Source organism: Mobula hypostoma, chromosome 3 (genome assembly GCF_963921235.1).
Source record: "Mobula hypostoma chromosome 3, sMobHyp1.1, whole genome shotgun sequence".
NCBI lineage: Eukaryota > Metazoa > Chordata > Chondrichthyes > Myliobatiformes > Myliobatidae > Mobula > Mobula hypostoma.
In genome coordinates, this window is record NC_086099.1 from 56,938,630 (window position 1) to 56,965,734 (window position 27,105).

Sequence of the window (27,105 nt, forward strand, 5' to 3'; positions counted from 1 at the left end):
TAGCAACCTTGTAATTTTCTGAAGCTCTACTAGTACTTAGTTTCTTGAACTTTACATAAGCTTCTTTTCTTCTTAACTAGATTTTCTACATCCTTTGCACACCATGGTTCTTTAACACTACTATTCTTTCCCTGCGTCGGTGGAACGTACCTATGCAGAACTCCATGCAAATGTTCCCTGAATACTTGCCAAATTATTGCCATGCATTTCCATGAGAACATCTGCTCCCAATTTATGCTTCCAAGTTCCTGCCTAGTAGATCATATAGTCATAGTCATAGTCATAGTCATACTTTATTGATCCCGGAGGAAATTGGTTTTCATTACAGTTGCACCATAAATAATTAAATAATAATAAAACCATAAATAACTAAATAGTAATAGGTAAATTATGCCAGGAAATAAGTCCAGGACCAGTCTATTAGCTCAGGGTGTCTGACACCCCTACCCCAATTAAATCTTTTCCCAAATTGTCTGCTCCTATCCCTCTCCAGCACTATGGTGAAAGAGATAGAGTTGTGGTCACTGCCTCCAAAATGCTCTCCCACTGAGAAATCTGACACCTGACCAGATTCATTTCCCAATCCCAGATCAAGTACAGCCTCTCCTCTAGTTGACTTATCTACATATTGCATCAGGAACCCTTCCTGAACACACCTAACAAGCTCCATCCCATCTAAACCCTTTGCGCTAAGGAGGTGCCAATCAATATTAGGAAAGTTGAAACCTTCCATCACAACAATTCTATTATTATTACACAGTTCAAGAATCTGGCTCCCTGTCTGCTTCTCGATATCCCTGTTACTATTGGGGGGGGGGTCTATAAAAAACACCCAGTAGAGGTATTGCCCCTTTCCTGTTTCTGACTTCCACCCACACTGATGTAGTAGACAATCCTTACTTGACTTCCTTCTTTTCTGCAGTCGTGACACGATCTCTAATTAGCAATGCCACGCCCCCACCTCTTTTACCTCCCTCTTTGTTCTATTTGAAATGTTTAAAGCCTGGCACACTCAACAGCCATTCCTGCTCCTGAGACATCCAAGTCTCTGTAATGGTCACAATGTCATAATTCCATGTATTGATCTATGCTCTAAGTTCATCCGCCTTGTTTATGATACTCCTTGTATTAAAATAGACACATCTCAAACCACCAGGCTGAGTGCTTCTTTGCTCTGACATCTGCCTATCCTTCCTCACAAACTCCCTATAAGCTGTCTTTACTTGTGCTCAAACCTCCCCATCCTCTGCCTCTTCGCTTAAGTTTCCACCCCTCAGCAAATCTAGATTAAACCCTCCCCAAAAGTAGTAGCAAACCTCCCCACCAGGATATGTCCCCCTCAGATTCAAGTGCAACCTGTCCTTTTGGACAGGTCACACCTGCCCAGAAGAGGTCCCAATGATCTAAAAACCTGAATCCCCGCCCCCTGCTGCAATCCTTAAGCCACGCATTTATCCTCCATCTCCTTCTATTCCTATACCCACTGTCATGTGGCACAGGCAGCAATCCCAAGATTGCTAACTTTGAGGTCCTGCTTCTCAGTTCCTTCCTATCTCCCTGTATCCTGCTTTCAGAACCTCCACCCGTTTTCTACCTATGTCATTGGTACCAATATTTATCATCACCCCTCGTTGCTCACCCTCCCATTTCAGGATATTGCGGACGCACTCAGAAACATCATGAACCCTGGCACCTGGTAGGCAAACTACTATCCATGTTTCTTTTTCACGTCCACAGAATCACCTACCTGTCCCTCTAACTATAGAGTCCATATTACCGCTGCCCTCTTCTTCCGTTCCCTACCCTCTGAGCCATAATGCCAGAGACATGGCCACTGTTGCTTCCCCCAGGTATGTTCCCCCTCCCAAACAGCATTCAAAATGGAGTACTTATTGTTAAGGGGGACAGCCACAGGGGTGCTCTCCACTACCTGATGCCCTCCCTTCCCTCTCCTGGTGATCACCCACTTATCTGTCTCCCGAGGCCCCGAGTGACTACCTGCCTATAGGCCCTGTCTATTACCTCTCACTCTCCTTAACAAGCTGAAGCTCATTGAGCTGCAGTTCCAGATTCCTAACTGGGTCTCTAAGGAGCAGCAGCTCAATGCACCTGGTGCAGATGTGGCCATCAGGGAGGCTGGAAGTCTCCCGGACATCCCACATTTGACACCCAGAACAGAAAACTGGCCTTGCAATCTTGTGCGAAGCTCTCTCTCTCTCTCTCTCTCTCTCTACGAATTGCTTGGTTGGTCTGCCGCTAATGTGCCGAGGCCTGCGAAGTGCTCCTTTTATAAACTTTTCTCCCCGACCTGTGCGAAGCACTCTCTCTCTTTGAATGAAAGAGAAATGACAAGATACAGGAAGTTAAAACACGTATGAAACATATTTCTGGATATGAAAGTTAAGAAATCATAGAATGACATGGTCCATAAGAAGAGTTCGGATATTCTTAAGATATTGTTTTTACAAGAATATGATTATCTCAAGTCTTTATAACAGCAGTTGGAATGTGAAATCAATTGTTGAAATGTGGTTCTAACAATTTATCCAGGATGCATATGATCTCTGTCAATTATATCAAGTACTAGCAAAGTTAAGGTGATCTGATATTGTTCTAGCAATATAAACAAGATGGTTACCTGTTGTCAGTGAGGTGTACAGAACAGAGTATAGAATGATTGTAAGTAGAGGACCAGAGAAGTACGAATACTCTTGCAGGCAGGTTTCCTAAAGCTGTTGGAGTCAGTTTAAATAATTTGGTAGAGGGATGGGAAATGGAGCAATAAGGCTGAGGATGGAGCTGTTGGGATACTAATAGATGCGCTATGTAGTGAGACTGTGAGTAAGCACACATAGATGACGGGATAAAATTGCAGTCAGGGAATGAGTTGTAACATGGAGCAAAATCAAGCAGGGTGATGAACACAGAGCTGAAGGTGTTATATATGAATGTGTATATATGGAATAAAGTCGATAATCTTGTACTGCAGTTAGAGATTGGCATGATAGATATTTTGTGCATCCTGAGTCATGGCTCAAAGAAGATTGTAGTTGGGAGCTTAACATTGTATCTGAAGGAGAAGCAGGTTGGCAGAGGGGGTGGAGTAGCTCTGTTGGTAAAAAAAATGAAATCACATCCTTAAAAAGAGGTGACAGGGTGTCGATACAGAAAGGGAATTTGTAGAGTGCCTACGAGATGGTTTTTCAGAGCACCTTGTGGTTGAGCCTACCAGGGAAAAGGCAATACTAGGCTGGGTGTTGCATAATGGACAGATTTGGTTAGGGAGCTTTCATGAGTATTCATAATATGATAGAATTCTCCATCTAATTTGAGAGGGAGAAGGAAAAGTCATTTGTATAGAATTGCAGTAGAGCAAAGGGAATTAAAGAGGCATGGAGAGGAGCCAGCCAAAGTCGATTAAAAGAGGATATTAACAGGGATGACAGCAGAACAACAATGACTGGAGTTTCTAGGAGCAATTCAGAAAGTGCAGGATAGATACATCCCAAAGATAAAGTATTCTGAAGGGAGAATAATGCAACTGTGGCTGACAAGGGAAGACAGAGACAGCATAAAAGCAAGAGAGAGGGCATATAATAGAGCGAAAGTTAGTGTGAAGTGGATTGGGAAGCTTTTAAAAGCAAACAGAAGGCAACTAAAAATCCCATATGGAAAGTAAAGGTAAAAGCTAGCCAATAATACAAAAGAGGAAACAAAATGTTTTTTTTCAGATACTGTACATAAAAGAGTAAAAGAGATGTAAAAGTGGATATCGGTCCGCTGGAAAATGACATTGGAGATGTAGTAATGGGGGATAAAGAATTGGCAGAAGAACTTAATAAGTATCTTCTGTCAGTCTTCACTGTAGAAATTTGAGTGTTAATGGACAGAAGTGAGTATAGCTGCTATTAGTAGAAGGTGCTTGGGAAGCTGAAAGATCTAAAGGTATATAAGTCACCTGGACCAGATGGACTGTACCCCTGGTTTCTGGTTTCTGAAGGAGGTAGCTGAAGAGATTGAGGCATTAGTAATGATCTTCCATCTTAAATATACCCATGGACTTGGCCTCCACCACAGTCTGTGGCAGAGTATTCCACAGATTCACTACTTTCTGGTTAAAAACAATTGTACCTTACCTCTGTTCTAAAAGGTCGTCTCTCAATTTTCAGTCTGTGGCCTCTAGTTCCGGACACCTCCACGATAGGAAACATCATCTCCACATCCAGCCTATCTATTCCTTTCAACATTCAATAGGTTTCAAAGAAGTCACCTTTTATTCTTCTGAATAAAACATCTGGAGAAATTTCTGGAATGCCTGGTTTGCTGCTGTTGTTACTGTGTGATCGAGAATCTCCGAAGGGTAGGCCCCAAAATCCCCGGCTTTGCCTGCTGCTGGCGACCGAGGCTGAGGTCGAAACGTTCGGACAGAGTTGGTTTTCAGTACTCGGTGTCGGAGGGCTGATCAGAGCTCGAAGTTTTCGGACGACTCAGAGTCAGTCTGTGGTCGGGCATGGCAGGGAGAGTTTTCTTCCTTCTCCTGTCTGCATGAGATGTGGGACTTTCGAGAAACTTTGAACTTTTTTACTGTGCCATGGACTGTTCTTCATAAAGTTATGGTATTGTTGCACTGTTGTAACTATATGTTATAATTATGTGGTTTGTTAGTTTTTCAGTCTTGGTCTGTCCTGTGTTTTGTGATATCACACCGAAGGAATATTGTATCGTTTCTTAATGCACGCATTACTAAATGACAATAAAAGAGGACTGCGTGTCCTCATAATCTAATCTAATCTAATTCCAGTGGATACAGGCCCACAGCAATCAAATGCTGTTCATATTACAAGTAATTCAATGCTGGAATCATTTTTGTGACGTAAACACGAGGAATTCTACAGATGCTGGAAATTCAAGCAATACATGTCAAAGTTGCTGGTGAACGCAGCAGGCCAGGCAGCATCTCTAGGAAGAGGTACAGTCGACGTTTTGGGCCGAGACCTGAGTCCTGACAAAGGGTCTCAGCCCGAAACGTCAACTGTACCTCTTCCTAGAGATCATTTTTGTGAACCTCCTTTAAGCCCTCTCCAATTTCAGGACATTCTGTATAAGATAATGGACTCAAAACTGCTCAAAATACTATACCTGAAGCTCACCAGTGCTTTATAAAGTCTCAACATTACATCCTTGCTTTTATATTGTAGTCCTCTTGAAATAAAAGCTGACATTACTTTTTCCCTTCTCACCAGAGACTCAAACTGCAAATTAACTTTTAGGATTCCTGCACAAGGACACCCAAGTCCCATTGCACCTCAGTTCTTTGTACTTTCCATCCATTTAGAAAATAGTCAGCCTTTTCATTTCTTCTACTAAAGTGCATGACCTTACACTTCCAGACACTGCTTTCCATCTGCCATTTCTTTGGCCATTCTCCTAATCTGTCTGTGGCCCCCCGGTAAGCCTCAGGCTCGCTCAACTCACTGTCGTCTAGGGGAAACAGCCCTCGGCCCCGCCAAACTGGGTAATTAAGTTTGTGTGGATGCTGTGTGATGTACCCCACCCCGCCTAATAACAGACAAAACACCATATACAATTAAATGAATTACAATTTATAGATATTACTGGAACTATATAATTAATAGACATAAAATATAAAAGGAAAATAAAAGGCGCCAAACTTATCGAAGTTCAATCTCTTCATGCACAAACAGTTGGAGCTCTAGTAACGATCCTCTCTTCGCCATTCGATCCCCTCTGACCACTTCGACCCGCCGCCTGGGACCAACCACGGTGGTCGACCAGACACTCCACGTGAGTTTATCTCTGTCTCCTCTCCTTGCTGGAGTCCCTGAACCTCGGACTCCTGCTCGGGGTCCGACCCCGTTATCCAGCTCACAGCACCGTGTTCACTCTCTCTCCTCATCGCACCTTCTGCCCCAAAAACCCACGCATCACAATGTGCTTACAGACACACAAGAAAGAATAACATCTATCTCAATTGGTCCCATTTGCTTTCTTATCCATAATATAACCCAAATAACCTGCTAGCAAGAGAACTTTCTCAGCAGTTAACATAAAAAAGAAGCCATTTTAATTATAACATAACAAATAAGCCATTTTAATTAGCCTACGCAGTAACATAAAAGAAGAAACCCCTTACATATCTAAATCCTTTTGTAGCCTTTCTACTTCCTCAAAACTACCTTCCACTCCACCTATCTTCATATTGTCTGTCAACTTTGCAATAACGTCATCAATTCCATCATCCAAATCATTGACACATCATGTAAAAAGAATCGGTCCCAACTCAGATCTCTATGGAATACCACTAGTCGCCAGCAACCAACCAAATAAGGCTCCCTTTATTCCCACTCTGAAGGCTAATTTATACTTGTGCGTCAAATCGACGCCGTAGGTACGGTGTAGCCATGTACCCTACGCCATAGCCTGACCTGCACCCCCCCAAAAATTTAACTACACGTCGCGGCGACGCAGACCGCACAACTGTGATTGGTCCGCTTGGTAGCATCGCATTTCCTCCTATGCTGCAATAGCTTCCCATTGGGCGACTGAAGGGCAGGGAAGGAACTCTGGCTGCAATGCTTTCCATAAAGCTGTACAGACCCCCGAAATTATGGAGGACCCTATGCTTGACGCCAGTTTGTAGCTAGCTACTACAGCCTGTTGACTTCCACCTGAAGCTAAAACTCGAATGGTAATTGCCAGTCTCTGAGTATACTGTGCGTACACTGATGCCAAAGAAATGGTTGGAGACGATGAACCAAATCATCAAATCTACCTGCCAACATCCAAAATTATTTGAAATGTATCTCCTTGTCCATGTCTCTCAGTGGCCAGACAAGCACAGAAAATTCATCTTCCTTCAGCTTTAGTTGCCATTGTTTGAAGTTTGAGTTTCTTCGTGTTGAGTTTCAACACGAAGGAACTCAACACAGTGGCATAGAATCCCCACCACCAACTAGCGTTTTGGTGGTGAATTGCAGAGCGATGCAGCCACACCAACGCACAAGTATAAATGCTCACAACACCATAGCCCACTTGCGTAGGCTACAGTGCAAGCTAGTTTGCACAAGTATAAATCAGCCTTTAGTCTCCTAACAACCAGCTACTGCTTTATTCATGCTAGAATCTTTCCTGTAATACATGGTCTCATAACTTGTTAAGCAGCTTCATGTGTAGCACCTTGTCAAAGGCCTTCTGAAAATACAAGTACACAACATCAACCAATTCTTCTTTGTCTATCCTTCTTGTTATTTCTTCAAAGAATTCCAGCAGAATTCAGAAATATGAAGGATGAAGTGTTAGGGTATTTGAAGGCATGTGATAAAATAGCCCAAAGTCAGCAGGGGAAATCTTGCCTGACAAATCTATTGAAATTTCTTGAGGAAATAACAAAGATAGACAAAGGAGAGTCAGTTTTCTTGGGTTTTCAGAAGTCCTTTTACAAGGTGCTGCATATGAGGCTGCTTAACAAGATAAGAGCCCATGGTATGGCAGGTAAAATACTAGCATGGATAGAACATTGGCTGACTGGCAGAGGAGGTAAACAGTGGGAGTAAAAGATGACTAGTGGTGTTCTGCAGTGGTCAGTGTTGGAACTACTGCTTTGCATGTTAAATGTTAGTAATTTAGATGACAGAATTCATGGCATTTTAGCCAAAGTTGCAAATGATGCAAAAATAGGTGGAGAGATAGATGGTGTTGAGGAAGCCGGGAATCCCCAGAAGGACTTTAGAAGATTGAACAAAGGTGTAGGCTATTTTCTAAATTGGGAAAATTATTCAAAAATCAGAGGTGCAAAGGTACTTTGGAAGTCCTCATGCAAGATTCCCTAAAGCTTATCTTGCAAGTTGAGCTAGTGGCAAGTAAGGCAAATGCAATGTTAGACTTCCTTTCAAGAGGACTAGAATATAAAAGCAAGGATGTGAAGTAATGCTGAGGTTTTCTAAGTCATTGGTCATAGCACTCTTGGATTATTGTGAGCAATTTTGGGCCCCTTATCTAAGAAGAATCATGCTGGCATTGGTGAGAGTCCAGAGAAGGTTCATAAGAATGATTCTATGAATGAATGGGTTAATGTATGAGGAGTGTTTGATGGCTCTAGGCCTGTTCTTTCAGAAGTTTAGAGGAATGGCGGGGTGGGGAGGAATCTCATTGAACCCTGTTGAATAGTGAACGGCCAAGGTGGAGTGGAAAGGGTGTTTCTGTAATGGGGGAGTTTAGGACCGGGGGCACAGCCTCATAATAGAAGGACATCCATTTAAAGCAGAGATAAGGAGGAATTTCTTGAGCCAGAGGGTAGTGAATTTGTGGATATATTTAAAGTGGGTGTTGATATTCAGAGCATCAAAGGTTATAGGGAGAAGGCAGGAGAATGGGGTTGAGAAATCAGCCAATAGGCTCGATGGACCAAATGGTCTAATTCTGCTCCTATGTCTTATTATCTATAAAACACTCTAAGAGTTTTAGAAAACCCCATTCAGTCTGAAGATTTCCTGAATAAAACCCATGATAATGTTGATTTAGCCCTACTTTATCTTAAGAAAAATCTACAGAAGATTAACAAGCCAGTCAAGGAGCAGTTGGGTAAAATTACACTTTTCTAAATCATTACTTTGTAAATAATGTGTTGTAATTGAAAAGCAAAATCACCATATGTGATAGAGCTTCAGTCTTAAAAGAGATTTGTTTTCTGACTTGTCCAGTTCTAATGAAAGCCTTTGATCGAAGATTATTTATTCTTTATTGTAATTGATTTTTCAATAGAATTCTTTGTTTGGTAATTAGCTTCACCAATATCATTTCAATATTTAGAAAGTTTCCGTTAGTGAATCTAGACTATTATCTTTAAAATAATTGTTTATTGATGTTCTCTATCAACACCTCATAATAAGACTTTTGAGAGGTTTATATATTAAATTTAGGTTGAAAATATGTAATGCTGATAGATGGCTGATCTTATATATTTGATGATAAGTCAAACAACAATGTTCAAAAAACATCATAAATTCAAACTCAGCTTTTCAGCAGTTTTAAAATTCCACAGGTATAAACAAAACATCCAGTAAAATACTTCAAGTTTGTCATTCTTGGCTAAGGTATCTAAATCATTAAATTTGCTTTTTGTACATGATCTTATTTCAGGGTCTAATGCCGTAGAGGCCCAGTGCCGAAGATTTGAAGTAAAAGCAGAAGATGGCAAGAAGTTGTTATTTTCTGCAGATGAAAATGAAATTGCTATTGGAGTTGACAAACTGCGGGTAACAGGTAACACTCATTAAAACATAACATTCGTCTTTCACAATTCACCCTGTTATCTTTCATGAATTCTGTTTTATAAGATCGAACAACAGTGCAGTTCAGTTATGCAGTTTGAGATGTGGGAATTAATTCCATGCCAAAAATGATGAAAGTGGTTAAGAACACTGAAATTGATAAGAAGAGCATACAAACCCTAAGCCAAAAATAAACAACATTTGGTGAAGGATTGGTCCTGGCAGGGATTATATATCATCTATTTTTTAAGTGAAATTACTCTGAAGTGATTTTCACTCTACTTTCATGTTGAAGCAGTGAGCCATATGATTTAAATTTAATCAGATGTTCCTGGAATAAACATTGGAGTCAATTTTATATTGACTTTGCATCATTATTATTGTAAGAAATGTAGAAAAGATTCTTCAAGCATCAAATTGCTAATAATATGCTCCCAAATTATGATACAATATCTTTGTCACTTATCGCGGCAGAATTTGTCTGATCAAGCTTTGGGGTAATTTTTTTCTCTTCCTTAAATATTAACAGGAAAGGCTGAAAGTGTTCAGCAGAACAACCACTATATGAGGAAATGAAACAGAGTTCATGTTTATGGTCAATGACCATTCATCAGAAGAGTACTGATAAAAGGCCATCAACCTGTTTCTCTTGCAATAGATGCTGCCCGACCTGCAGAGAATTTCTAGAATTTTCTGTTTTCCTATCAGATTTGCAGCATTGGCAAATATATAGTTTTAGTTTCTTTGTATAGTTTAGAGACTAAACAAAGGAACTGAGCTAAACTATAAACACAAGAGATTCAGCAGATGCTGGAAATGCAGTGCAACCCACGCAAAATGCTGGAGAAACTCAGCTAGTCAGGCAGAGTCTCTGGAAATGAATAAACAGTTAGAGTTTCAGACCTTACTTTAGGACTGGGAAGGAAGAGGGAGATAAGGGGGAGAGGCCTGGATAAAATGTGGGGCAAGGGGAAGGAACACTAGCTAGGTGGTGATTGGTGAAGATAGGTGGGTGGGAAAAGTAAAGGTCTAAAGAAGATGGAATCTGATGAGAAAGGAGAGTGGACCATGGAGAAAGGGAAGAAGGAGTGCATCAAGGGGAGTTGTTAGCAGGTGAGAAGAAGAGGTAAGAGACCAGAGTGGGGGATAGAAAAAGAGGGAAGAGGGAGAGAGAAAATTACGGAAAGAAAAATCAATGTTAATGCCATCAGGTAAGAGGCTATCTAGGTTGAATATGAGCTGTTAATCCTCCACCCTGACAGTGGCCTCATATTGTCAAAAGAGGAGGCCATTGACCAACATGTTGAAACAGAAATGGGAATAAGAATTAAAAAGGTTGACCACCAGGAGATTCCTCTTTTGGCAAATAGAACTGATTATTGAGATTAGGAGGAGGAAAGCAGAGGTCTATGAGCCAGTCCTCATCCAAGGATCAGAGGTAGAGAGTGTCAAAAAATTTAAATTCCTCACTGTTATAATTTCAGAGGACCTGTCCTGAGCCCAGCATGGAAACTTAATTATGAAGAAAGCACGGCAGTGCCTTTACTTTCTTAGGAGTTTGCAAAGATTCAGCATGACATCCATAATTTTGACTTTCTACAGATGTATGGTGGAGAGTATATTGATTGGCTGCATCACAGCCTAGTATAGAAACACCAATGCCCTTGAATGGAAAGTGTTACAAAAAGTAGTGGATACAGCTCAGTCAATTGTGGGTGAAGCCCTCCCCGCCACTGAGCGTTGTCGCAGGTAAGCAGCGTCCGTCGTCAGGACCCCCCATCACCCTGGTCTTTGGTCTCGCTGCTGTAATCAGGAAGATGGTAGAGGAGCCTCAAAACTCACACCACCAGGTTCAGGGTCAGTTATTACCCCTCAACCATCAGTTTCTCAAACCAGGGGAGATAACTTCACTCAGCTTCGCTTCCCCGTCACTGAATTTTTCCCACAGCTTATGAACTCCCTTCAAGAACTTTTCATTTCATGTTCTCAGTATTTATCACATATTTATTTATTTATTCGTGTATTTGGACAGTTTGTTACCTTTTGCACACCGGTTGTCTACCCTGTGATGGGGTCTTTCGTTGTTTCTATTATAGTTTTTGGATTTACTCAGTATGCCTGCAAGAAAAGGAATCTCAGGTTTGTATGTACATTAATAATAATTTTACTTTGAACTCTGAGCTCAGGTCCCCCAATTTACATCGCGTCTCACCAATGTGGAAGACTCCACAACACACACAGAATGCTGGAGGAACTCAACAGGCCAGGTAGCATCAATGGAAAAGAGTACAGTTGACGTTTCAAGCTGAGACCCTTCAACAGGACTGAAGAAAAAAAGTTGGGGAGTCAGAGTTTGAAGGGAGGGGTTTCACCTATCAACGTGTTTCTCTCTCCCCTACCCCCACCTTCTAAAACTCTGACTCCTCATCTTTTTTCACCGTTCGTGCAAAGGGTCTGAGCTTGAAATGCTAACTGTACTCTTTTCCATAGATGCTGCTTGATCTGCTGAGTTCCTCCAGCATTTTGTGTGCGTTGCTTTGGATTTCCTGCATCTGCAGATTTTCTCTTGTTTTAGAAGAGACTACACACTGGATAAAATTGTCAAACCCAGCAGATTCACAGGTGAAGTGTTATCTCACCTAGAAGGACTGCTTGGGGCCCTGAATGGAAGTAAGGGAGGAGGTGAATGCTGGCGTAACCTCTCGGTTCCAGAGGGAGGGATGAATGGACAATAAAATCATGGAGGGAGCGATCCCTGCAGAAAGCAGTGAGTGGAGGGGGGAGTTAGAGATGTGTTTGATGGTACGATGTTTTTGAAGATGATCTACACAGTTCAGTTTAGTTCAGTAGCCAGAAAACCCACGTGATCACAGGGAGAATGTACAAACTCCACAGAGCTACACTGGAGGTTCGGATTGAAGCCTGGTCACTGGAGCTGAGAGGCAGCAGGTCTACTGGCATTACTACAGTTCTTCCCTCCAGTGTGTCTGATTGCTTAAAGTTCAAAGTTCATTATCAAAATATGGACATTAAGATGATGATGGCTGGTTCTTTGCTTGCGAAGATCAGGAGGCAAGAAGAGTCCTCAGGAGCGATGGCATGATTGTTGGTGACTGTAGAGACCAGTTCTGGATCTGCAGACTCTGGAACAGTAGGGACACCGAATCAGCTGGGATATGGGTGCTTGGGTAGTCGGATCCTTCCTGAATCTCCTCTTCTCTTCAGTAGTTACTCTTCAGGATTCCTCAAAATTCTTGACTACTTGGTGGATCAGCGTTTCCCAGTGGACTCTGTCACAGGCGAGCAGCTGCCACTGATTGCCCTCGATATTTGCCTGAGAAAGCTGCTGCTTTGTACCTCTTGCACAGGGCACCACGATCTCTCTTGCCCTGAGTGAGTTCTCCTGAGGGTACTACTTTCAGTAACCTGGAGTTGTCCATGCAAGTTGTGGCCTGACCAGCGGAGCTGCTTGAGCAGCAAAGTGGCTTCAATGCTTGGAAGCTGAGCCTTCTCCAGGACCTCATTATTGGAGACACGATCCTGTTAACTGATGACCATGATGGAGTGAAGGCAGCACTTGAGCAGTTGGATTTGCTTGTGGTAGACCCAGGCTTCAGAGCCACATATCAGTGTTGTGACGATGGCAGACTTGTAAAACTTGACTTTTGTGGACAGATACAGCTAGTGGTTCTTTCACATGTGTTTCAGGAGGAGCCCAAAGGCACTGCTGGCTCTGGCGAGTCAATTGTTAATGTCCCTTACTACCATAGCATCATTGGAGATGACACTGCCCGGGTAGATGAACTGCTCAACCGTTGGGAGAGGGTAGTCTTCAATGATGATCCAAGTTGGGTTTGTAAACACCACGAGAGGGCTTCTGATGCAGGATCATTGTTTTCTTCAGACTGACCGATAACCCGAAAGCCCTTGCAGACTTGGTGAACTGTGATTGCAACCTGTAACGCGTCCTCTGTGTGCGTGAGAAGAGCACAGTCGTCTGCATATAGTACATCGAGAATGGGCTCTTGCATGTTTTTTGTTCGGTTGAGAAGGCAGCAGAGATTGAGGATATTTCGGTTAGTGAGGAACTGAATGTAAATGCTCTCCAAGGTGGTCCTTTTTGCTTTCAGTAGCATCATGCTGAAAGAGATGGCAAAGAGCATTGATGCCAAAGCACGGCCTTGTTTCACGCTGGTACCAATGGGGAGTGGGTTAGACAGGTCACTATTATGTTTAACCTGACTGCTTTGGCCTTCATGGAGCTGCTGCAGGATGGTGAGGAATACTGAGGGACAGTCAAGCTTCAACAGAATCTTCTAGGGACCATCACAGCTGACTGTATCAAAGGCCTTGGTCAGGTCTATGAACGCCGCACTCAGTCCCAAGTTCTGTTCACTAAACTTTTCCTGTATCTGGCGCAGGACGAAGGTCATGTTGGCTGTGCCTCTGTTCGCTCTCAATCCGCACAGACTTCCTGTGAGGTTGTCTTTGGCAATGGTAGGAATGATTCTGTCCAAGAGAATTCTGGCAAGGATCTTCCTGGTGGTGGACAGCAGGGTAATGCCTCTTGTGTCTGAGCAATCCAATTTCTCTCCTTTGTTCTCGTACTGGGAGATAACTACTATGTTGTGTAGGTCATTTGGGATTGAGCCTTTCTTCCAACAGACTGTAAACAGATCTGCGAGTTCGCTCAGGAGAATGTCTCTGCCCATTTTGTACACTTTCACTGGGATCCCATCAGTGCCTGGGGTTTTATGGCAGTTCAGCTTGGAAATAGCACCTTTGACCTCATCCAGAGTTGGCGGGCCATCAGGCTTAAGTCTTACTTCATGCTGGGGATCATATCAATGGGTGCTTCTTGTACTTAACAATTATCCCCAAAAAGGCTCTCGTAGTGCTCTGTCCATTGCCTCATGATGACTTCCTTGTCTGTCAGCTGGCTAGAGTCATCGGATGAGTGTGGCGGGGGGGGTGTCTTGATTCCAACGGTAGCCCTCTGTGTGACATACATTATGTATCACCAGATACTACATTGAGATTCATTTCTTCTTGTAGGCATTCATATAGAACAAAGAAATACAAAGAGTCAGTAAAAAACTGCACACAAAGAATGGCAAAAAAACCAATGTGCAAAAAACGCTGCACAGTGCAAGTAAAAAAATAATAAATAAACTAACAAGTAAATAAATACTGAGAATATGATTTGTAGTGTCCTTGAAAGTGAGTCCATGATTTGTGGAATCAGTTCAGAGTTGAAGTGAGTGAAGTTATCCACATTGGTTCAGATCAGGTAACAACTGTTCCTGAATCTGGTGGTGTAAGACCTAAGGCTCCTTTGTCTTCTTTTATAGGGCGGCAAGAAGAGAGCAAGGCCTAGATGGTGGGGGTCCTTGATGATGGATGTTGCATTCTTGTGACAGCACTCCTTGTAGATGTGCTCAATGGTGGGGGTTGGGGGGGGGTTGCCTGTGATGAACTAGGCTGTATACACTATGTTTTGTAGGCTTTTCCATTCTTAGGCATTGGTATTTCCATACCAGGCCACGATGCAACCAGTCAGGATACTCTTCACTGTGCATATAGAAGGTTGTCAAAGTTCTTGATGACATGCAGAATCACTGCAGACTTCTAAGAAAGTAGAGGTGATGCTGTGCCGACTTACGCACTAGTCCCAGGACAGAACTTCTGATATGATAATTCCAAGGAATTGTGCTCTGTGCTTCTACACTGACACCGTCTAATGCATCGTATCTGGTCCCTCTCTCATCAGTGCTTCGCGTTGAAGCACTAATAATGGAAGTTCCAGAATTAGAGAGACAACTGACTTATGGGAATTATGAGTTGGGCAGAGCCTTGGTGGTCATCTGGAACTCTGTGACCTGTAAATTGCTGGGTTTTGCTGCCTACTTTTCCGTCAAACCACCAATGAGCTGTCAGTGTCATGCATGCTATTAAATGATCCCAGGGATATAGATTTCTTCGGAACTGGTTGATTTTGTCCTCTGACTTACTGGTGAGAGCCCAACATTCTATATTGTCCAGATTTGATGTTCAATTATCCACCCATCCAGTCATAGCTTTTCTGGATGCAGAAGGCTAACAGAGATGGCAGTCTGAAGCTGAGCGAGACACCTCAAGAAGCAGAGAGGAAAGTGAGAGTGGCTCCTGATTCCATATCATGAGACAGGTCTGCAGGGCCATTGCCTGTTGACAGCTCACTGTTGTCAAATGCTTTTGATCCCTTTTTAATGTTTGTGGACATTTCAGTTACTTATAGAAATGGGAGGAAAAATAATCAAGCAATACCTGAAAAAACAAGTATATTATTAAAACTATTCAATTAACTCAAACATAGATCCTTTTCTGGATGGGTTGTGAAGCTGATGGATTGGATGCAAAGCGACCCCACTTTCCCTTCAACGTAGCAGTGATGTTTACTGGGCTTAGCGATGAATCCAGCGGAAGGATAGGAAGTCCGACTCACTGGCATTTGACCTCCAGCTTGCTTTGGACTTCTGTGTCTGCACGAGCCTACACAGACATCAGAGGCTAGCCAAACCAAACTGTGCTCACTCGGAGGGCAGGCTGATTCTCTATGCAGCAAACAGCCATCAGTTGGCTCAGTTCACTAAAACAAACTGTGCTCAGATGAGGGCAGGCTGATTCACTATGCAACCACCAGCCGTCAGTCTGCTCTATTGACCCAACAAATATTAATGACACAAACAATTCATTTTATTTGTCCAAATCAGAATTATGATCACTGACATGCATATTGTGAAGTTTGTTGTCTAGTGGCAGCAATATAGTGCAAAACATAAAACTTTCGATGTTACTAACTAACTAACTAACTAACTAACTAACTAACTAACTAAATAAATAAATAGTGTGAAAGAGGAATAGCAAGACAGTGTTCATGGGTTCATGCACTCTTCAGAAGTCTGATTGAAGAGGGGAATAACTTGTTTCTAAAATGTTGAATGTGGGTCCTCAGCCTTCTGTATGTGCTCCCTAATAGCAGTTATAAGAAGAGGGCGTGTCCTGATTGTGAGAGTCCCTAATAATGAATGCTGCCTCTTCAGGCACCTCCTTTTAAAGGCCTCCTCAATGGTGGGGAGGCTTGTGCCAGTGAAAGATCTAGCAGAGTCCACAACCTTCTGCAGCCTCTTTCAATCACAAACAGGAGAAAATCTGCAGACGCTGGAAATCCAAGCAACACATACAAGATGCTGGAGGAACTCAGCAGGCCAAGCAGCATTCAGGGAAAGAGTACAGTCGATGTCTCGCCCCGAAACGTCAGCTGTAGTTTTTTTCCATAGATGTTGCCTGCTGAGTTCCTCCAGAAATTTGTGTTTGTTGCTTGCAGCTTCTTTCAATACGGCGCATTGTCAAAAAATTAACCATCTTTCTAGAAATGTTTATCAAATCATCTTTCTGATAGCTTAACAAAAAGGTATCTGCCTGTGTAATGAAATCCAGCATCATTTTATTGTACTTTTTATATTTGTTCATTTTTACGTGGATACTTGTCGGTGATAGATTCTTTGAATACAGATGTGATGCTGTAATTGTGCAACTCCAGGGTTTATTTTACAGACTCTTCCATCTCATTCATTTCACTAGCATTAGAATCTCACTTGTTACATCCTTAGCTCACTTAGTACAACTGCACTAAGAGCGCCACCTGGTGTCATCTCAGTTTTTTTTAAGTTATCATAGCTTTTTCTTGTAATCAGGGGCATGTATCTCCATCCGAGAGCCTCCAACTTAGCTTCTATCTTACCCACAATCAGATATTTTTCAGTAGTACTTGAGATTCTCATGGCCAAATGGACGGTCACAAAATCTGCCAGGGGCTAGAAACACTGCTATGGATTCCAGACATATTGGAAGAATCAGATTCACAGACAGCTAGCAGGATAGCAACTTTGAGAAGAAAAGAAAGCCATGATCATAGCCAGGACTTCGTGAAGCAATAGAAAAAGTCTTCTTTTTCTATTTCATTTCCTTTGTACATTAAAAGTGAAAGGATATTACATTTTCCTATTGCAAGAGAGGAAGGGTTGGGAGAAATGAATTGGGACAGCCTCCACCTTGGAAACAACAATATTCCCCAAATGTTCTTACGTGTTAAGTCTGATAGGAAGCTTTTTATGATGGTGTAAACCCCAACAGCTCCTACAATAATCAAGGGACCTCATGACATTTTCAGAAATGTTAGCAATGTTGGAGGGTCACATATTGAAACGTGCTCCATGTGGATTTCTTTTAAGTGGAATACTCTTAAAACCAATCATGATTTGAAAGGAAGAATATAAGACAAGAACGAAAATGTAAGGAAATAAGACAGAACAGTGGCTAACTACCAAAGCTATTGCCTGACAGCCCCAGTGACTTCAGTCCCTACCCCCAATGCTGTCTGTGTGGAGTTTGCATGTACTACCCATTACTATGAGTTTCTTTTGTCTGTTTCAGCTTCTTCTCACATATCAAAGGTATATGGATTAGTAGGTTAATTGTAAATTGCTACTGTCACATAGAGGAGCGGCAGAAGCTTGAAGGGAGATATGAGGATATAGGCAAATACAGAGAATAGTATCAGCTTAATGGGGGATTCACATGGGTTTAATGGGCCACAGAGCCCGTGTTCAATAGTTCAATCATTCCGCTGAATATCAGAGAATGTATACAGCATGCAACCTGATATTCTTAGATATCCACAGATATCCTCGAAACAAAAGAAAAACACACAAGAATGAATGACCAGAAAAGATAAGAACCCCAAAGCCCCCTACCCCCTCCCATGCACAAGCAGTAGCAAGCGGCATCAACAACACTCCCCCTCACCCCACTTATTCTAGTGTAAAAGCATCAGCATTCCCACCACCCACCATGCAAGCAAAAGCAAAGCCCTCGAACAGAGACCATGGTCTACAGTCCATCAAAAACTAACTGTTCACTCCAACATTTCGACACCTCAAAGGCTCTCTCCTTTCACACTGACAGGAGACAAGAGTCACTATTTTGATGTTACAGTCATTCTGAAAAGTTGCTTTTTATTTCAAGTTCCCTGACTTGAGTATCGGCAAATCAATTACTGAGTGCAGAGCCCTCTGATAACCACTCATGCTGTCTTCAATGTTTCAACTCCCATAACACGACAGTACACGATGCTACTGAGAATTTGTGTCCACAGGGCTGCACAGGCCCCAAAGGTGCCGGACTCCGGGCCGAAATTGGACATGATGAACGGTGTCTGATCGGCGAGTTCCAAAGAATGGCAACATGCCGTCATGCAGAACCGCAGTCTTTGATTGCTGCTGTAGATCAAAGGTACTGATATGACCCAGCTCACCGAAAGGGAAATAGAGACATTAGGATAAGAAGAATTTAAGTTTCACTGATGAGCTGGGAGAAGTCACCCTCTGGCACCATCTGTAGCTCCACCTCTTTCATGCTCTGTGACTCCACAGATAGTTGAAGACTTAAAGTTAACTCATTGGCTTAGATCCAGGATCCAGGGTGTAGACTACTTCAGTTTTGAAGCTGTTTCCATTCTATATGGAACCTCCACTGTAAATTTTGAAGGGATCTTTGATGAAACTCATTGTCCACCACAATAATAATAGTAATCCAGTTTTAATAGTAAGATGAACCTAAATCTTTGATTAAAAGCAGAAAGAAAAATAAATTATTAACAACAAACTTTGTTATTAGCAATGAACTGTGTAAACAAGAATTCTCTTAGACGATAAATCCAATTCACCCTCTGCTCTTCCACACAAGACAACATTGGGTCATCAAACTAAAAAAAAAGTTTGAAGAATTGCTAAGAACAAGATTCATGCAATATCATGTGCCTGTTTGCAATTTGTCTTACATTGCCCATGCTGTGTCCCTCAACTTATACAAGTTTTTTGTCTGGGAAAAAGATGGTAATAGAGGCAGAAAGCAACCAGAGGTCCTGTGAGGTTGTGGTCAGAATCAGGTATGATCATTTCTACTATCACTAAAGTTTAGAGAAATGAATTTGAAGGTGGAAATATTGCACTTCCTCTGTCCAATATGCTTTTGGCTTAGAGCAACACATCTTTGACTCGATCTCCTAAGAATCTGTCCATGGCCACTTTCCACTTCTCTTCTCAGCAACATCATTGAACTCCACATCAGCAGTGGTGATGTATCATTCTAACAGATGATTACTGCTCTGAACAAGTTAGCTCTCTCAGGAGAGCCACAGTGTTTACTTGAGTGAGCCAAAATTCTCTATGCTAAAAAGAAGGAAGACCAAAGCTATTGTAGAAGTCCTGCTGTAGGCTTGGCTAATGACCATCCTTCCAATCCATGAAGTTGCCTGTGGCTGCAGGCAACTGCAGATCTGTATTTCTAAACACTCATGCAATTCCCCACTGACACTACGTCCAATAAAAGCAAAAATAAAGAAAACAGCTGATGACGCAGGTCTGATATAAAATGCTGGAAATACTCATCAAGTCAGACAACATCTACAAAGGGAGAAACGGTAAATGTTTGAGTTGATAATTTTTCATCAACACTGGGAAATGTTGATAATCAAACTTATCCTACTGCTGAAGTCTTTAGCATGTGCTGTGAAGGTCTGCCTCGATAAGCCATACATTGAATCAAATTTTCAAGATGCCATCTAGGCATGTCCTACACTCATTTTGGACACTGGTTTTCTTATCTGGTCACCTTCATACATCAGCCATCAAACTCAAAGAGGATCTGGAAGAAAAATAAATCCCATAGAGACATTGCAATAAGCACCTGACTTTTCTCTTCATGTTCGTTTTATCATAGAAAATGATAAATTTTGCAGTAAACATCCAAACCTTTAGCATGAAGTTCAGATCCAACGTATTTTCTTTTTATTCTTATCAGGCAGTGTTCAGTCTCAGTCATCAGCAATTCCTGCCGCTTCATGTCGAGTAACTTCAAGTAAATTGAGGAGATCAGTGTTCTGTGCTTCTCCATTTATTGATGATGATACAGGGATCAGACCTACCTCATATTGCAGCTTGCTCCATGGTGCTTCCACCTATCTGGGGCCGACCGATAACACAGCTTAAATTGCTATCTCACAGCTCCAGTGGCTGAAGTTTAATCCTGACCTCCAGTGATCTCTGTGTGGAATTTCACATTCTCTCCGTAATGATCTCCCTGGAGCTCAGACCATAAGACATAGGAGCAGAATTAGTCCATTTAGCACATCGAGTCTATTCCACCATTCCATTATGACTGATTTATTACCCCGCTCAAACCTATCTTCCTGCCTTCTCTCCATAATCTTTGACACCATACCTGATCAAGAACCTATCCTCCTCTGCCTTAACCATACCCAATAATTTTGCCTCTGCAGCCATCTGTGGCAATGAATTCCACAGATTCACCACCTCTGGCTGAAGAAATACCTCCTCATTTCTGTTCTAAAATGACATTCCTCTATTCAGAGGGTGTGCCATCTGGGCCTAGATTCCCACACTATAGGAAACATCCTCTCCATACTTTATCTAAGCCTTCCAATATTCAATAGGTTTCTATGAGATTCCCCGCGCCCCCCCCCCCACCATTCTTCAGCAAGTACAGGAGTACAGATCCAGAGCCATCAAATGCTCCTCATTTGTTAATCCTTTCATCCCCTGAATAATTCTCGTGAATAACCGTCTCCAATGCCAACACATCTTTCCTTAGATAAGGGGCCTAAAATTTCTCACAATACTCTGTGTGGTATGATCAATATCTTATAAAGCCTGAGCATTACATCCTTGTCTTTATATTCAAGTACTCTCAAAGAGAATGTTAGCATTGCATTTGCCTTCCTCACCACTGACATAACCTGCAAATTAACCTTCAGAGAATCCTGCACAAGGACTCTGAAGTATGACTTTTGAATTTTCTCTCTGTTTAGAAAATAGTCTATGCCTTTATCCCCTCCACCAAACTTCATAACCGTACACTTCCCTAAACTATATCTTATCTGTCACTCTTTGCCCATTCTCCCAATGAAAGTCTTCTGCAGACTCCCTGCTTCCTCAACACTACCTTCCTCTCCAGCTATCTGGAAACTTGTATCGTCTGCAAACCTGGCCACAAAGCATCAATTCTGTCATCTAAATAATTGATATTTAATGTGAAAAGCAGCAGTCCTAACACCGACCCCTGTGGAACACCACTTGTCACCAGAAGCCAACCAGAAAAGGCTCTGTTTATTCACAATCTTTGCCTCCTGCCAGTTAGCCAATATTCTATTCATGCTATTATCATTCACGTAATACCATGGGATCTTATCTTGTTAAGGAGCCTCATGTTAGACCTTGTCAAAAGCCGCCTGAAAATTCAAGTAAACAGCATCTACCAATTTCCTTTCTCTATGCTGCTTGTTATTTTCTCAAAGAATTCCAATAGATTTGTCATGCAAGATTTCCCCTAAAGGAAGCCATACTTATTTTGGCTGATTTTATCATGTGCCTCCAATTACCCTGAAATCTCATTCTTAATAATGAATTCCAACATGTTCCCAACCACAGAGGTCAGGCTAACTGGTCTATAATTTCCTTTCTTCTGTCTCCTTCTTAAATTTTCCAGTCCTCTGCAACCATTACAGAATCTATTTATTCTTGAAATATCATTACTAATGTTTCCACAGTCTCTTCAGCTACCTTTTCCAGAGCCCTGAGGTATAGTTCATCTGGTCCAGGTGACCTATCTACTTTCAGACCTCTCAGCTTCACAAGCACCTTCTCCTTGGTAATAGTGACAACACTTACTTCTGCCTCCTGACATTTTGGCATCCTGCTGGTGTCTTCCACAGTGAAGAACGACACTAAATATTTATTAATTTTGTCTGCTATTTCTTTGCCCCCTTTACCTCTCCAACATCTCTTTCGAGTGGTCCGATATCGACTCTCTTCTCCTCACTATACCTGTAAATCTGAAAAACAACCTTTTGGTATCCTCTCTGACATTTTTGACTAGCTAACCTTCACATTTAATCTTTTCTCTCCTTATAGCTTTTTAATTGTTTTCTGTCGGTTTTTAAAAGCTTGCCAATCTTCTAACTTCCCACTAATTATATGCCTTCTCTTTTGCTTTTATGCTGTCATTAACTTCCCTTGTCAGCCACGGTTGCATCATTCTTCCTTTAGAATTCCTCTTCACTTTTAGGATGTTTCTATCCTGTGCTTCTGAATTGCTCTCAGAAACTCCAGCTATTGCTGTTCTGCCGTCATTCTTGCTGTTGTCCCGATCCAGTTAACTTTGGCTAGCTCCTCTGTTATACCTCTGTAATTTCCTAAGCTCCACTTTCATACTGAGGCATCTGAGTTTAGCTTCTCCCCCTCCAGCTGCAGGGTGAACTCTGTCATATTATGATCACTACTTTCTACGGGTTCCCTTAACGTCAGCTCCTTAGTCAAATCGGTTTCATTAAACAACATCCAATCTAGAATTGCCTTTTTCCCTAGAAGCCTGAACCACAATCAACGCTATCTCATAAGCATTCTACAAACGTCCCCTCTTGGGATCCAACACCAACCCGATTTTCCAAATTTACCTGTTGTGACTATCCCCCATGGAAATTGTAACACTGCTCTTTTTACATGCCTTTTCCATCTTCCATTGTAATTTGTAGCACACGTCCTGGCTACTGTTTGGAGGCCTGTAGATAACTCCCATCTGGCTTTTTTACCCTTGCAGTTTTATTTTAACTCTACCTATAATGATTCCACATTCTCCAATCCTATGTCACCTCTTTCTTTGAATATTTTATGTCTAATATTTTACAAACAGAGCCACACCAATCCCTCCGCCTATCTGTTCATGCTTTTGATAAATGTATGTCCTTGGATGTTAAGCTCCCAGCCATGATCTACCTTCAGCCATGACTCAGTGATGCTCATAACATCACACCTGTGAATCTCTAACTGCATTATAAAATCACCTACCTTATTCTGTACGCTGTGTACCTTCAAATATAACGTTTTCAGTCCTGTATTCATCACCTTTTTCAATTTTTTCCCCATGTTACACTTCAACTCATCCCACTGACTGCAATTTTGCCCTATGATATAGCTGCCTGTTCTTCCTCTCAGTCTCACTATACACCATATCTACTAATATAACAACTACTACTTATATATCTTCTGACCTATCACTCCAGACCCATCCTGCCAAATTCATTTAAACGCTCCCTAACAGCTCTAGCAAACCTGTCCGCAAAGTTATTGATCCCACTTGGGTTCAGGTGTAACCTGTCCGTATTGAACAGTTCATAGCCCAACGATCCAGAAATCTGAACCCCTACCTCATGCTCCAATTCCTCCACCACACATTCGCATGTATAAAGATCAATTGCACAGAGTGCAGAAAAGGTATGTTCTTCCTGTTAGAAGGAAGGACAAGGATGGAAAGATTAGAGAACCTTGGATATCCAGAGAGGTGATGAATTTAGTCAAGAAGGAAAAGGAAAATTATATAAAGATTTGGAAGTTACGATCAAATTGAGTACATGAGGATTATAAAGAAGTCAAAAAAGAACTAAAAAAGGGAATTGGCAAAAGCCAGGAGGGCCATGAAAAGCCTTTGGCCAGTAGGATTAAGGTGAATCCCAGGGCCTTCTGTGTATGTGTGTGTGTATGTATATATATATATATATATATAAGGAAAAGGATACAGAGGACCAGGAGAGATCAGTGATTAGTGTGTAAAATATGTTAGGGCATTTAGAGATCAAGGAGGAGGAAGTGTTGGGCCTGCTAATGAGTATTAAGGTGGATAAGTCCCCAGGGCCTGATGGGATTTATCCCAGGTTATTGAAAGAGGCAAAGGATGACACTGCTGGGACCTTGACCACTACCTTCATGTCCTCTCTAGGCACAGGTGAGGTCCCAAAGAACTGGTAAGTGGCTAATGTTGCACCTCTATTTGAGAAGAGAACAAGGGAAATTCCTGGGAACTATAGACTAGTGAAACTCACATCAGTTGTTGGGAAATTGCTGGAGAAAATGCATAGGAATGGAATGTATGAGCATATGGAAACTCATGGTCTAATTAGGAAGAGCCAGCATGCCTTTGTGTGGGGCAGTTCATGTCTTACTAACTTGATTAAGGTTTTTGACAAGGTGATGAGAGAGATTGATGCAGGTAGGGCAATGGATCTTGTCTAGGTATTTGATGAAGTAGTTCATGGGAGGCTAAATCAGAAAATTAAGATGCATGGGGTCCATGGTGCATTGGCTGTCTGGATTCAGAACTGGCTTGTGTATAGAAGGCAGATGGTAGTGGTTGAAGGGACTTATTTGAGCTGGAAGCCCGTAACCAGTGGTGTTCCACAGGGATCTTTGCTGAGACTGCTGCTCTTTGTGATGTACATAAATGACCTGGACGTAAGTGTAGATAGGTGAGTTAGTAAGCTTGCAAATGATATCAAGATTGATGGAGTTGGGATAGTTAGAAGACTGACACGGAATACAGCACGATATAGATCAAAGTGCAAAGGGGATGTGAGGAGTAAGTTTTTACTCAGAGAGCAGTGGATGCCTAGAATGCGCTGCCTGGTATGGTGGGTAGAGGCAAATACACTAGAGGCTTTTTAAGAGACGTTTAGATAGGCACATGAATGTGAAGAAGATGGAGGGATATGGGCATTGTGTAGGTAGGAGGATTTAGTTTTGAAGGGGTTGATTTTCAGCTGGTTTCACACAACTTTGGGGGCCAGAAGGTCTGCTCTTGTGCTGTGCTGTTCTATACTCTATGCACCATTTGCCTACCTATATTATTGATTGCAATATGTACGGTGACTTCCAGTTGCTCACCTACCCCCTTTAGCATGCCAGGGATCCAATCTGAAACCACCCTGATCCTGGCAACTGGGAGGCACATAGCATCCAGGTGACTCTTTCCATCCACAGAACACCTGTTTGCTCCTTTGACCATGGAATCCCCTATCACTACTGCACTTCTCCTCTTCCCCTTCCCTTCTAAGCCAGAGAGACAGGCTCAGTTCCAGGGACCCAATCACAGTGGCTACCTCTTGGTAGGTTCACCCCCTGCCTCCCAATGGTATCTAAAGTGATATACTTAATATTGAGGAGAACAGCCAAGGAGTACTCTGCACTGGCTGGCTATTCCCTTTCCCTCTCCTGACAGTCACTGGGTACCTGCCTCCTGCAACTTAGGGTTGACTGCCTCCCTATCTATCACCTTCTCATTCTCCGGTATGAGACAAAGATCATTGTGCTGCTGCTTCCATTTCTTAAAATGGTCTCTAAGGAGCTGCAGTTCATTGCATTTTATGGAGATATAGTTATCAGGGAGACTAGAGGTCTCTCAGAATTCCCACATCTCACACAAAGTACATACCACTCATCCTGGATCCATTCTTATTATACTAGTATGCACTAATAGAGAAAGAAAGAGAGAAAAAAAAACCTCATAGAACCTTACTTAGAACCTCTGCTGTTCTTGTCAAAGCCTGACTACTCTAACACTGTTCAACTCCTACAGCCACTGCTCTATTTACACCTCGCTTCTTTTTATTAGCCTTTGCCAAAAGCCTAATAGATTATTATGATTGCAGCCCACCGAAAGGTTCTGAATGTCTCAAGCTCTTTCTAAACCTTGTACCGTCTCAGCCAAACAAGCGACTGTTCACAATGATTGTAGCCCACTGAAATGTTCCAAAAAGCCCTGATCTCTCTCTAAACCTGGCTCTGCCTCAAGCTAACAAATGACTGCTTGTGATGATAGCAGCCGACCGAAAAGCTCCGCCGGGTGCTCGGATTTCCTCCCACATCTGAAGATATGGGGTTTGGAATGTTAATCAACCATTGCAAGTTGCCCCTCGTAGGACAGTCTAGGGAGAGTTGATGGGAAGGTGGGGAGGATAAAATGAGATTGGTGTGAAATGGTGACTGATGGACAGCATGGATTTGATGGGTGAAATTGTCTGATTTTGTGCTGCACAATAAGAATCCTCTTTTTGTTCCCTAAGTAAAACTTGATAATACCACAAGTGAGTCATTTCTTTAATGTGAAAAATTCAAATTGTGCAATTGTAGCATCAATCACTCTTGCATTCTGGCATAATTACCTGTGCAATGTTTGCTAAGCGCAGTTCACAGGAACTTGACAACACAGCCCTTGGGGTACCTTCGATGGGCACTGCCACATTAGCAACATCTTTCTGGCATCATCTGTGTAGAAGGGCTATGGGGTAGTTATAGCCTCACTGACCACTCACTGTGCTGAAAGGATAATGCCCAATTATACCCAGCCTACACCTCTTGCTCCAAGCCTTACACTCACAGTAACCTCCTCACCCAACGAGGAGTTGATCCTCCATTCCCTCTTTCCCCATACCAGTCATCATGCCCTCAATCCCTACCCCGAATTATGTCCTCCTGCTCCCAAAACCCTGCCTCTGCACTGATTCATGTGGACCTTGCATAATTAAATGCTACTCACCTTCCCCAACACCTCCACCGGCTACAGTATGCTTAGCTGATAACATCCTGAGTTTGACACGGTGAGCGTAGATCCAGACTACAGATTTTCACCAGCCTTCGGCTGTTGCAGAAATTTTGATCTGAGGAGCAACAAGCAAAACCACACCATTCTATCACATCCTGAAGTATGCAGAAGAAACTCTGGATAATAAATTGATTTGTTTGGAATAGAAATATAATCATTACTTGCCCATGTTGCCAAAGATCAAAGTGAAGAAAAATGTTCTTTGTTCAGTGCATAATGAAATCAAATAGATAATGAGATAATTAACTACAGCACAATGATTAAA

The 27,105-nt window shown here is 42.2% G+C and overlaps 1 protein-coding gene across 2 annotated transcripts in view; it reads left to right on the forward strand.

The window, feature by feature from the left end:
* Positions 1-27,105, forward strand: part of LOC134343418 (zeta-sarcoglycan) — a 981,051-nt gene that overhangs the window by 845,980 nt on the left and 107,966 nt on the right. For both annotated transcript variants that reach the window (XM_063042119.1, XM_063042118.1), the window contains exon 5: positions 9,160-9,282. In XM_063042119.1, coding sequence (XP_062898189.1) covers positions 9,160-9,282 — 123 coding nt within the window. The remainder of the gene's footprint in view (positions 1-9,159; positions 9,283-27,105) is intronic.